The sequence below is a fragment of the Gavialis gangeticus genome, unplaced genomic scaffold (assembly GCF_001723915.1).
Source record: "Gavialis gangeticus isolate Ggan-Ray unplaced genomic scaffold, GavGan_comp1, whole genome shotgun sequence".
NCBI lineage: Eukaryota > Metazoa > Chordata > Crocodylia > Gavialidae > Gavialis > Gavialis gangeticus.
Window position 1 is genome coordinate 16,173,175 of NW_017728994.1, and position 13,921 is coordinate 16,187,095.

Genomic DNA, 13,921 nt, shown 5'->3' on the forward strand with positions numbered 1-13,921 from the left:
CTGTTGTGGTTTGAGTTCCTTACCATGAGAATTTCTTTATCATTTTTCTGTAGTTAAAAGATGGTGAAAGCTAAGGGCTGGCATATTCTGAAAGGTTTCTTGAGCCCAAAAAAGGTTAAGAATCACAGCTTTATAGTTAGCAGTTGGAGTCTACCAAGTATTCCCAGAAACCCCGCATAGCTCTTTCTCAGTTCTGTTGAAATCAAATCCCATGTATCAAGTAACCATTTGTTGGGGGAATGTGTCCTTTTTCTATTAAATTTTTCCCCGTGTATTCATTTGGTATTCATTTTTCCTTTTTATAATTTAGGCTCGTCCAAAGGGAGAAGGCCTGACTCCATACCAGGGCAAGAAACGCTGCTTTGGTGAATACAAATGCCCCAAATGCAAGAGAAAATGGATGAGTGGAAACTCCTGGGCTAACATGGGACAAGAATGTATCAAGTGTCACATCAATGTTTATCCTCACAAACAGGTAGGGTAGCTGCAGAGATAAAGAAATCAAGAGAATTCTGGTCTGACTTGTAAGTGGGAAGGCGCCCAAAGTGTGATTCTGCATTAGAGAGCAAAGAAAAGCTTGGTCAGTTGCAAGATTTAATTTTGAATGAACACCAACAACAAGCAATTTCTATTTCTATATCTATAACAGCAGTTCCCAAACTCTGACAGATTGCACACCACCAATTTAAAACAATACAACCTTAAGTACCACTAGCAAATTTTTGGCATATAAAATAATTATAATAAATCTGTTACCACGTACCACTGACAGGTTGTCTGAATACCACTGATGGTACGCATACCACAGATTAGGAACTGCTGATCTGTGGATTTGTTGCACAAGTATAAGCAAACATCAGGATGTTTCCACAGTCATTTTGTATATAACAAGGCTCTGTGCTGAGTCTCTAGGCAACTTGCCTGTGATATCCTCTGAATTGGGTGTATAATTCTTCAATGAAGGTTTCCCAAGAGCAAGAACTATCTTTCTTTGTACGAAACTCAGCACAGTGTGATTCCAATTTCCACTAGTAATTTAGGATGTTACAGTAAAAACCGAATGTTAACTAGCAAGAGTCTCCTAATGTTGATGCTTGTTTTGTTATTTAAACTGGTTTCATACCTTTTTAACCCAAGTGACTTCAGTAGGGTTATACCCAAATTACATTGTTCTCTTTTCTCCAAAGAAATGCATTTGAACATTTGTTAGGATTAAAGAGATGAGCCCCACTCATTATATCCGTTTAGGGTGCAGATAGATATAACATTTGAAACAGGGTCGGGGAAGCAGAGCCAGCTGTCAGGGTGGCTCTGCAGTCCCCCTTTCCCAGGGCCTGTGACATCTGGACGTGTGTACCTCCCTACACTTCACCCTTTCAAGCACTTCAAAGCACTTTACATGTGATATTTGTTCCAGCCTCAGTTAAACAGAGCAAAGCAAGAATTAATTCACATTTCATTAGTAGCAAACAATGTCACAAGAAAGGAAAGTAGCAGGAAAGAGCTTTATAATACATTCCAAGGTTAGAGTTACTGGTATTATCTTGGCTACTGGTTTACCTTCTAAGCCCCCAGCATCCCAAAAACGGAGATGGACACACGTAATAGTTAGACTAGTTTAGTGCTTTTGAAACCTGGGATGAACAGACACAACTTGTTAAACTGGTTTAAAGCTGTTTAGAAATATCCAAAAGTGTATTCAAGAAATAAAGTACAGTTTTGAATTAGTTCAGGATTATATGTGGAAAACAGAGTTCTGTGACACAGGTCGGTTAGTCCTCCAAGCATCCCATATTGCATTACTCCTTCCCCCTTTCCCTACCCACACACACAACAGGACTTTCTTATAATTATGCAACCAGAACTATACTCCCCCTCCCCACTCCACAGTTTTCCCTTTTTATCAGTGAGCTTAAAATAAAATTAGCCTTTCTTGTGACTAGCTGTGCTCTCACTCCCTACTTAACTGTGCTGTTAGCCACTGGGAACCCAAAAGCACAGGTCCCTCTCCCACCAAGTCAGATGGGTACACTGCAGACTTCAGTTAATCGAAGGCTATTGTAGTTCATTAAACCTATGTTTAAGGGAAGGGGGAAGGTGTAAACTCCAGTGACAGGTCACCTACCCCAGGAACCCGCAAACTATGGATAGAAGCACTCCCTGTCACCTCCCTCACTAAGAGGTCTACTGCCCTGGGTGCTCACTCCCCCTATCTGCTGTTGGAGCCACAACACTTCACGCACAGTTCCCAATCAATGACATTTCATAATGGTTCTCCTCCAGTGGGAAAATCTTGGCTTTACACCCACTTTATGGAAATGGGAGACTTCTCCCTAGCTTGTTACCTAACTTGCCTACTGAGGGCAAGCAAAACTCAGGGGGCATCCGAACCCCAAGCCTCCAGGCTTGAGCCTGCATGTAGGATAACTGACAAATGATTTGCAGTCATCTGAAGCCCCAAGTGGAAGTAGAGAATGTTTGCAGGTAGTAGGGCCAAATATGGTTCTTGAATGACTCACAGATTTGGAATTGATTTGGCTGATTTGACTTGGAACATAAAAAATTTTCCTTAAAAAAATAAAAATAAATGTGCAACTGCACCCTGTCCTACAACAGCTGGGAACTAGTTCCCAATAGAAATGAACCACAGGACAATAACGTTTGTTAGAGAATACTGGAACTTTTACATAGTATCTTTTTAGAACATTTTTAGGAAAAACAGATCAGAGAATGATTTGTAAGAAATGTGTGCTGGGTCCATAATATTTATCATAGGAGCGTTTCATTATTCTTATTACACTAAGCCTAAAAATGTGGTTGGGGGGAGAATGTTTTGTACTAGAATTAATACAGAGTAGAGTTGGTCAGAAAACTTATTTTCATCCTGTTTAAAAAAATTGGTTTTTTTTCAAATCCTAATTTTTAGTCAATTGGAACATTTTGTTCTGCACCCTTTTATATTTTAATTTCTTATATATATAAAAAGAAAGTAAACTTCAACCCCAAAAGTCATTTTTAAATGGAAGCTTTATGTATTACAAGTGTCAAGCTGGGACATCTTAGTTTCAACATGTTTTTCCCCATTTTTTTGCAAAATAAAATTGCAAGTATAAAAGATTTTAAAGAAAAATGGAGCGAGAGAGAAATTGAGAGAGAGAGAGAGAAAACAAACAGCACATCATTTTAAACCTGCATTTTCCAATACAAAACTGCTTCAACGAAAGTTTTTGACCAGCTCTATTACAAAAATTCTAGTGGAGAGGCTGTTTCTGGTCCTATTCTAAGAAATGAGGCAAGCACACAGGCAGTATTTGAGCAGTATTAGGATGTACTGATTTCATTATAATTTGGCATGAAATATATATGAAAGCAAGTACCTGAAGAAGACAGACCCTAATATTTTACTTTTTAATGACTGGTTAGGAGCACATGCAAGATACCCCAAGGGAAAAGGTGTTTGCAATTTTGCTATATTGCAGAAAACTGTCATTGATGGTAGAAGTGGGAATTATTTAACAGAATCTTGGGGATTTATTCAACAGCATCTTGGCTGAGTCTTGACAAGAAATGGAGCTGTATTGTGATAAGGACCTCTATAAAGGATAAACAGAACATTAAACTATCTAGTGGAAGAAAACAGGAAAATCTGAACAATAGGCCAAACAAAAATGACTGTAACATTTAAAAAGCAAGTCAAATTGATGGTGGACCAACCCCAAAGAATAAGAACCCTCAGACATCAGCAAAGGAGAAGTGACTTGAATTTCATGAGTCTGCCACTCTGTTTGGCCAAGCCTAATGCTGGTTACTCCGTGGCTAATATAGGTAGCCTGTTGTCCAGACACTCAGGTCTGTGAGGCCATTCATTAGGAATTATAGCAAGAGATATGCAGCAGTATAATGGATCGCCTGCAACCTAATGTGCCACAATATTCTGTGCCACTAGACAATCCTCTGACCCACATCACTGTAGAGAGTTTACAAAAGACCCATAAAAGATCAGTTATGAGCTCTTTTATTGTAATTAAAAAAGTCTGTCATTAGAACATAAGAATAGTTATATCACGTAAACCAAAGACCCATCTAATCCAGTACCCTGTCTCCAACAGTAAGATGTAACAGCTTTTTTAAAGGAAGAGTGTAATGCTCTTGTCCATTCACATAACAACAGTAGAACAAGAAAGAAAATTTTTAAAATATATTTTATTGACTGACAGCCATGAAAGGCTGCTTCAGGAACCTTTTTGCTTGCCCCAGAGTTCATCTCCCCATTCCCAGGTTCACAAAGCTTTCTACTGTAAATTACTGGATCTAAATTCTAACCTTTCATTGGCATATCACTAGAAAGAGAATAGCAAAAAGGTCATGTGCAGTGAGCCATCCCCTGTCTTACCGGCCCCCCCCCCCCAGTTACCAACTAAATACGTGGAGACAGAGACGACTGTGGCAGGGTGCGGGGCCTGGGGTAAATCAGTTTGTGCAGGGCCCAAGACAAATCAGCTTGTGCGGAGCTTGGACACAGAGGCAGCAGGGGGTGGGGGGGTAGCGAGTGGCCAGATGCAAAGCTGGCCCTGCTCTGTGGAGCCCCCCAAAGTACGGGGCCCAGGGCAGTCACCCCAGTTTTCCCCCTCCGCCCCCACCAGGGACGGCCCTTCTTGGAGCTCAGTTTCAAGTCCAGTGTCCTAAGGTTTGTTTGTTTTTTTCATAGATTCATAGGTTTTAAGGAGCTAGAAGGGACCTTGTAGATCATCAAGTCCAGTCCCCCTACACTAGGCAGGAAAAGACAGCTGGGGTCATGTGACCCCCAGCAAGGTGACTGTCCAGTCTCCTTTTTAAGATTTCCAGGGTAGGTGACTGCATCACCATTGGAGGGAGTTTATTCCACAGTCTGGACACCCTAACTGTGAGGGAGTTTTTCCTGGAACTGAGCCTGAGCCTTCCAGGAGTTTGTATCCATTGCTCCTGATCTTCCCTAGGGGTGCCCTGGTGAACAGCTGTTCGCTGAGTTCTTGATGTACTCCCCTGATGTAGCAGTACGCCACTACCGAGTCCCCTCTTAGCCTTCTCTTCGGTAGGCTGAAGAGGCCCAAGTCCCTCAGCCTCTCCTCTTATCACTTGTCTTGCAAGTCCCTGATCATACGGGTGGCTCTTCTCTGGACCCTCTCAAGTTTTTCCATGTCCTTGTTGAAGTGCAGCCCCCAGATCTGGATGCAGTACTCCAGCTGCGGTCTCAGCAGTGCAGAGTACAGTGGGAGTATCACTTTCTTAGTTTTGCATGATATGTAATGGTTAATGCATGCCAGTGTGTTGTTTGCCCTGCTGGCCACAGCATTGTGCTGCCAGCTCATGTTCATGCGATGGTCGATCATTATCTCTAGGTCCCTTTCAGCCACGGTGCAAGTCAAATTGTTGCCACTGAGCCTGTAGGTATGTTGGGGATTGTTTGCCCCCAAATGGAGCACCTTACATTTCTGAGTGTTGAACTTCATTTGGTTCCAGTCCGCCCAACTGTCCAGCCTGTCCAGGTCCACCTGTATCTGCAACCTATCTTCTGGCATGGCCACACTCCCCCATAACTTGGTGTTGTCCGCAAACTTGGCCATGAGCTTTTCACCCCTACATCCAAATCATTGATAAAGATGTGGAAAGGCACCGGTCCAAGCACAGACCCCTGAGGGACACCACTGGCCACTTCTTGCTAGGACGACACAGATCCTTTCATGAGAACTCTCTGTGTCCTACCATGCAGCCAGTTTTCTAAAATTGTTGTATAGTCCTCCTTGAGGACTGTCCCTAGCTTCCACTATGTGTACGCCCCTTTTTTCTTTTTCAAGAGGACTGCAATGTCCCTATTGAGCCAAGAGGACTTGCCAGCCCTTCTGCTACCTTTCCTCTTCATTGGAACGGTTGTGATATAACGTTATACATGCATCTCATTTGCACATATAAATTGAACAAACAAATTAGCTGTTTGTTCATGATCAATCAATCATTAAAATAGCAACTGAGTAAATATTATTGTGGGCTTTGCCTATGATAAACTTTATCATTTGAATAGATTTCCATACCAACAGATACTGAATAGCTGTATGAAATATAGATGCTGGAATTTGGACAGAAATTATGGACAGAGTTACTTGTTTTTGTGGATTAATTAGCATTTAGTTTTAATGATCTTGCTTTATAGAGATATATACACAAACTAAAATACCACTATTATTAATAGCTTGATATTATTAAACCCATCTTAAGTTTGGCTCAGACGATACAAGTAGGAGTTAGCATTCTGGAATTTCATTCCTGGCTCTGATATTGATTCATCTCTTCAGAAATACTTCAGTTTCCTGATATGTAATGTGAGTGTACTACTTACTCTTCTATGAGGATTGCAAGGCTGAACTTAGTAAAGAGTTGCAGAATGCATTAAGAATGTTGCAGTACAAAATATCAACATCAACGTATATCAAAGTAGAACACAAACGTCCTTGAAACCTGAAAATCTTCATGGTCCCATCTTAGCTTCTGTTATAGCATGAGGTATTAGAAAATATGTTACGGTAACTGTAGTAGCTTGTCTCATGCAGGGAAATATGGAATATGGAATCTGTAATCACAGATGACATTGTTTATCTTGGCTTTGTCATTCAAAGAGATGCATCATCTTATAAAGGTGCTAAGGGATTAAAAAGATCTTCAGTTCCACTAGCTGGGATAAAAATTTAAAAGGACTCTCAGCATTTGTACTTCAAGGCTAGGAGCAGAAAGTAGGTGTAAACTGGTTTAATGAAGGTCAATAGTGATTGGACATAACTTTCTGGGCCATGTCATCAGCAGTTATGAATAGGTATAGTCCTTTGAAAGTCCATGGATCTACAAGGACAATCTAGCCTTTTCCCCCTGAAGACCACAATCCTACATTTACCACGGGGCAGAGATAGGAATGAGTGAGGGCATTGGGGTACTGCAGGTACAAAACGTTCTACAGATGTTGAGATTCCTGCTGAGATCAGCAAGAACAGTTAATTGTCACAAGAACTGAATGTCGTCTAAAAGAGAGCAGAGTCCAATCCTTTTCCTTCACGTACCAGTACATCTGGATCTTGCCTGAGAACACTCAAGGCAGTAAGTCTTATTAAATACCTCCCACTTAAAAAGAAAGAATTCCTTGTGCTGTAGACATATCAGTCCACCAATGTCATTCTGAAGTGTGGCAACTCTTTTCAGTAGAACAGCAGATACCGGGGTATAAGAAATTAGGTTCTTTAACTCAAATAGTGTTGCATTTGCAAAGCACAAACTGAAGGCATGTATGGCTGCAAATACATAAGTGTATTTCTACAGCAGCACAATGGTCCATAAATTGTCTAATACTCTGCCTCTTAGACTTGCCATTTCTGGATGATTCAGAAGAAAACACAAAGTCTTTATGTTGGACTTCGTTGAGCAAAGTACCAGACCCTTTGCACTCTCAGAAGAAGAATGGATTTTACCTTCTCTTTACCTGCTTATCTGCTTATGTCTTAGGCTAAGTACAGACAGTCAAAAAGCGTGAGGCTGAATTATTTAAATCTTCTTAGATTAGTCTAAGCTGTGTAGATTGAACCAATAAGCAAGTGAACAGATAATCACTTTTGTTTCTGGAAATTCAGCCACATGTAGAAAAGGCAAAATAAATTGAAATGTGCCTTTTCTTTCCTATATGGATTTAGAATTTCTGGAATTTACAAATACATTAGTCCCCATCAGGAAACTCTAGCAACTAATCTCAACTTGTGGGTCACAGCCCAAAAGTGGGTCGCAAGAACATATGAAATGGTCACGAACAGACTTTCAAAAATGGATTCTCCTTTAAAGGATAAAAATGTGTGAAAGCATGGCTTTTCCCTTGCAGGCTGGCAGAGTTCCAGCCTGCAAGGGGCTGCTTGGGGCCCCCAATACCCCACAAACCCCCACTGCCCCATGCATCCAGCCCCTGCCCCACACGCTGGGGGGCTGGGGCCTAGGGGTAAGGGGCAGTGGGTCGGGAGTGAGGGGTGCTGGTACAAAAAAGGTTGACAACCACTATCTTAGAACACTGATTACTTGCTAGAGTTTCCTGATGGGGACTAATGTATTTATAAATTCCAGAAATTCTAAATTCCAATTCTAGGAAACTGTGCCTCAAACTGTTCAAAGCAAAACTCGTGATACTTGCCGGCAGTGGCAGCCTCCTCTCATCCCAAGCACAGATCTGGGGGCCCACACCCCTGGGAGGAGTCTGGCACAGCCCTACAGCCCTCCTAGGGGTATGGGCCCCTAAATCTGTGCGCCAAATGAGAGGAGGCTGCCACTGCCACCTGGGACCAGAGCTAAAGCCAAGTAAGCCCAGCTTCGAAACTCAAAATGTTTTGAAACTTTCTAAATGTTTTGAGTGCCCTCGTTTCATTTCAAAGCTGTTTCAAAGCCTTTTGTTTCATTTCAATTTTGCTGTTTTGAGCCCGAAACACGTCAAAACAGCTTCAAAGTGAAACACCCAGCCAAATTTCCAACAGCCCTACTGGGCAGTCCCTGATCTGGTATCTGGCTGGTGGCTACCCTGGTCCTGATGCTGGCAGTCACTTGCAGGGGCTGTAGGGCAAGACAGCAAACCTGCTAGGTTTAAAGAGGTACCTGGTACAAGTAGTGGGGGATGCAGGAACTTTGCTATTTCCAGCTGGTCTGAGCCTGATATTGTAGAGCCTCTTTCTGATATTGCATTTATGCTGCCCAAGGAACTTAGAAAAGTAGGTGGGTGTACAGCCAGGCCTCCCTGCTGCCATGGTCACTTTTTAATGGACCTTTAAAAACCAGGCATGCAGCTGGTAGCCCCAGCTACATGCCCAGTTTTTAAGTTCATGGTCAAATGTGGAAGTGACACCTGGAGAGTGGGGAGCTCCTGGCTCCCCAGTTGTTGCCTCCATGTGCAGAGCAGGTGCAACTGGGAAATGGGGAGCTTTCTGCCCCCCAGCTTCATATGCCCCAGGTTCCTTACATGGGGCTCTTGCATTAGCAAGTGGCAGTTATGCAGTTGGGTTTTGAGGAGTTTTGTGCCCCATTCTCTGAATGACATGATGTACCTTGAACATTGCACATTTTAGGAAATGGGACATAAAATTCCTCAGACCCCAGTCACACAACTGCCTTTACATCTGCCAGCAACCAAAGTATCATACATGCAGATATGAAGGTTGGTTACAGTTAGTCAATACTACAGATTCACAAGATTAGAAGTAAAACAAAGCAGTAATGACCAAATCCCTCTAACGTGCTTAAATATGATCCTTTTCTACATTGTTTTAGCCCTGAAACACTAGAGGAAGACATGTAACAAAAGTGGATCAGTTAACAGTTTTTATTGACTAATGCTATGTGGAGTAGGATCATGTGCCTTAAATTTGGGACCAAACACACATTACAGTTTTCTTGCATTTAAAAAAAATGAAAAAACTACAAATTAGCCAAATTATCTCTCGTGTGCACTCTTTCAAACACCATTCTTGATTCCCTACTAGTTCTTATTCAAACCAAGTATCTCAACTTCCACTCTTGCTGTTATGGTCCCTCAATCCATCACTGTTAGGCCATTTCCTGTAATTCTTCTGCTTGCTTCATGAAGTCTTCACCACCTCTCAGGGTACATATACATTGAAGTCAGGAGGTACAACTGCACCATGCTAACTGTGCCTATGCTAGCTTTCATCTAGGTAGCCCAGGTCACTTTTCTAATGAAGATGTAGTAACACAGACTAAGTCAAGATAGCTACTCAAGTACATATAAAGGTATCTGCCTAGCCAGGAAAAAGCATGCAAAATTTTATCATTTAGTCCTCTGCGGATTCCTGTTTTATTCCTTTTGGAGTAGCCACAGGACAACCAGCAATCCTTCCTTCCTTAAAGCCCATTTTGTTCCAGGAGAATTGCCCAATGCCAGTTTCCTCCACAGACTGTCTCCATTTATTGTTGCAATGTTATTCTGCAAATTCTTTTTCAGAATTAGTTTTTGATCTCTTTAGGCAGGAAAAGACATTTCAATAGTTTTAGTATTGTGTGTAAACCAGGAGGCACTCCAAGAGGTACCCCCTCTCCAATCAAAGGGATCAAAGCAGGTGCACAAGCTCTGTGGGAGGTGTAGGGACTTTCCTCCCCTATAGAGCAGAGCCAGACCACCAATGGGGACTTAACCATATACCTTTTAATACTGGGAACATAACAGGCATAAATCAGAGGGTATAGCGGACACTACAGTGCCCCAAGGGGGCAGGATTCAACAAAGGTTAGATGCTTACAATCATTGACAAAAACAGGGTTAACAAAATATAAAACACAAACAGCAGAACAAAACAATATGGGTTGGTGAAATATAAAAGGGCACAAGATGCAAAATGTTGAATGACAAGGAAACCTAGAGGGGGGGGAAACACAATGGCCCCATTCCACTGCAAGATTTGCTTTTTGGCAGTTCATGCAAGTCACCCCTGCTGGGACTTGAACCCAGATCTCTCACATAGTAGACAGGAACACTGCCACAAAGCCACCTCTGGTAGCACTGCGCTCATCTGCTGCTAGGGGTTTTGACCTTCCTGGAGCCCCAGCCTCATGTCAAGCTGCCTTCCTCTGATTAGAGGAGCTGGAAGCAGAGCTGGGAAGCCCTCAGGTTGCTGCTCAGATCCTTCCTGGAGCGGGGGAAGCCTCTCCTGCTGGCTGCAGCCTCTCGTAGGGGATCCCGGAGCCCAGTGGGGAGCCTCTCCTGCTGGCCATACGCCACGCTGCTGAGGGTCCTACTGCTGCCTGCAGGTCCTGCTCTTTCAGGCTCTTCCAGGGCACTGCTCCTGCCCCGCTGGCTCAGCTGTGTGAAACCCCTTCTGTGTTGTCCCTCACTGGTCTCTCCCCTGAGTCAGCCCATGCTGCCTCTTTTATCCCCCAAGGAGCCTATCAGGACACAGGGGGGTGAGTCTCTGGGGCCTGATTGGTGCGGAAAGGGAATCCCAAGTCCTCCAATCATCTTGTACCCCTTCAAAACCCCTGGGCCAAATCATTACCAGATTGGTGCAGAAAGGGAATCCCAAGTCATCCAATCATCTTGCCCTTTCAAAACCCCTGGGCTAGGTCACTGCCAGCTAGCCCGTCACATGTGTAGATACACTTAACTGTGTATTAACATGTGTAGATGCACTTAACTGTGTGTCTACAAATAATGCTCAGTTTGTGGGAGGGGGTGGGAAAGATGGAAGAATTTATGTAATAGAAATTGTTAAGCATCCTAACAGTTGGGGTTGCTAATACGCACCAAACAACAAATTGGAACATGCAATCTTGTTGACTGTGGCCAGTGCTGAACCCTGTCAAAGCTGGTGTTTCTTTGCTTGGCAAGACATTCCACATGCCTTTGCATTTTCATTCCTTAATCATTTCCCTGCTGATCCTCCACTCCGGCTCCTCTGCTACCACCAGGTTCCCCTTATACCATACTATTCCACTGAGATCTCTATAGAACATCACAGAAAAGCTAGAATATGGGACAGAATTAGAACTTTGTTTATCCCCAGCTTTAACCAAGAGAAAAGTAATGCAGTGTTTTACCCTGATGAATCCCATTCTGAGGCTTTCCCAGGGCATTTTTTGGGCTATCACTAAATGTTGTAAATGATATTTCCTTTCTGGATAACTATGTGGTGAGAGAGCAAATTTCCAATGGGCACTTGATCCTGCCTTCTTATTTTTGCTAGTGGTTTGGCTCTTTACCATAATGCTCCAGCAATGGGGCCAGTCCCCATAGCCATTGACTTTGCATTCTTGGCAGCATCACAGTCCAGATGCCAAGCTCTGAATGTTCATTTTCTTTCCCTACCCTGCAGCAGCAGCATCTGTGACTGCGGTTGCTTCCTGGTTGGCCTCCTGTCAAGCTGCTTCTTTAACCTTCTGGCTGGTTCCATTGCTGTCTGTGATGACAGCTCTTGCATTGGTGCAGAATCAGCCAGCTGGTAACTGACTTGTTCCATTGGATACCGTTTTCTTCCAGGTGTCAGGAATTTACTGCCTTGGACTCAAAACATTTTACTGCGTAAATGAAGTTCTGCCAGAAATGCACTACTTGTGTTGGCCACCAAAAATGGTAATTGTGTCATTGAGGATAGCTTTGCACCCTATTTAAATGCACAAAGACTGAAGTGAGGTTGTTCGTCAGTAAACAACTTTATCCTGACCAAAAAGAAACCCAGTAAGCAGGAAAAGGTAAAGATCAGATTGCCCCTTTAAGCTAGAACCCCTTTCCTGATCTTAATATAGTCCTTTAATTCTACAGTTATCAGGAGAAACAGTGAGATCATGGTAACACAAACATTCTGTTATTCTGCAGTTGTTAGGGCTACTGGGAACACACTGGGGCACAAACACCATAATAGCCACACTTCATCAGAACAATACTAACATATGACTTAAAAGCTTACTTTTAAGTAGTTTTCCATATGCAAATAGCAGATTTCATGAATGACTTCAGCAAGAAGCACAAACAAAAATAAAGGTAACAAGGAGAGAGCACAGTGCGCATGTCTCTCTTTCTGCTTCACAGAACACCACCTAACCTTGACAAAGAGAAGCCTCCCTTTAATAACATTTATATGTGCTAACCCCAAAAGACCGCAGTCAAGTCAGAATGTACCATACTAGACACTGTAGAAACATAATGGCTAGGGACAGACATTACACATAAACCAGTTTAAGTGATCAAAAACTGGTTTAAACCTGTAACAGAACAGATGTTCAGTGCACATAAACCAATTTGAAAATGATTGAAACCGGTTTGAGATAAACCTGGTTGAATGTACTATCTGACTTAACTGATTCGGGTCAAACCGGTTTATGCAATGTCTGTCCCAGGCCCCTCCTGGTTTAAGTTAAATCAGACTCCCCCAACATCCCGGCATGTTCTCTGGGCTGGGCAGGGCTCTATGCTCCAGAGAGCTGGACTGGCCCCTCCCCTCTGCTCCCTCAATGCAGCTCCGGCAGAGACTGCAGGTACAACAGGGTCTGCCTGGCTTCCTCCTGCTCTCCCCCCGTCCCCATCACTACTCCCTGCTTTCAGGGACTCTTTCCTCCCCTCTGCCTTACACAGGCACCTCTCAGCATTAGCTAGCATACCACATGCTGGCTACAGTCCATGCTGTGGGAGACAGGACAGAGGTGGACAGCACAGTGTCGGCTTAGGGCTTTTTGGAGCTAATAAACAGGTATTTGGTAATGTCCCTCCATTCCTTCCTTGGAAAAAGTTGTTTAAGAAGAGCTTGAACTAATGAGAGAAGTTTTTGTTTTCTTAATGGGCTGATAAACACTGAGCGAGGGGTAATAAATACTGTGTTATCAACTCCCTGCTGGGCTGCTGAGGAGTGGGGAAACCCTCACTAATCAAAGCGTCCTGCCTGGGCCTGGCCACACACTCAGCACTGTGGAAGGGAAGGGACATGGGCAACTGGTGTTACCAGATTTGCCCGCCACTTCGGGGTGTGCTCATTTATTAGGGCTAGGGTCTTGGTAATTCTATTAATGTGCTGCTTGTGTTATTTGTGTTTCTATACGGAGCTGTATCTCTCCCTTTGCAAGCCCTCACCTCCAATGGAGCTACCTTGCAGGACTCAGTTTCAGTGGGGCTGGATTCCTCCAGTCCCCAAATCAGTCATACACACACGTACACGCATACACACACACACACAGATTAACGTGACATGCCTGACCTGGCCGGGTTGATCAGCATGGACAGGCTGACACCCTCATATGCCAAGAATCAGTTCATCAGAGCAACAATAACTACAGTCAGACACAAGCACACAGGCAAACAGAATACCTCTGAATCTGGCTGGGTGTCCAGATGACACCCTCATGGGCCAGCATTCAGTTCATTAGGGCATGT

General features: G+C 43.3%; 1 protein-coding gene across 1 annotated transcript in view; it reads left to right on the top strand.

The window, feature by feature from the left end:
* ZCCHC24 (zinc finger CCHC-type containing 24) overlaps positions 1-13,921 on the top strand; it is a 285,478-nt gene that overhangs the window by 245,851 nt on the left and 25,706 nt on the right. The window contains exon 3 of the mRNA XM_019502098.1: positions 311-475. Within this exon, the coding sequence (XP_019357643.1) occupies positions 311-475 (165 nt within the window). The remainder of the gene's footprint in view (positions 1-310; positions 476-13,921) is intronic.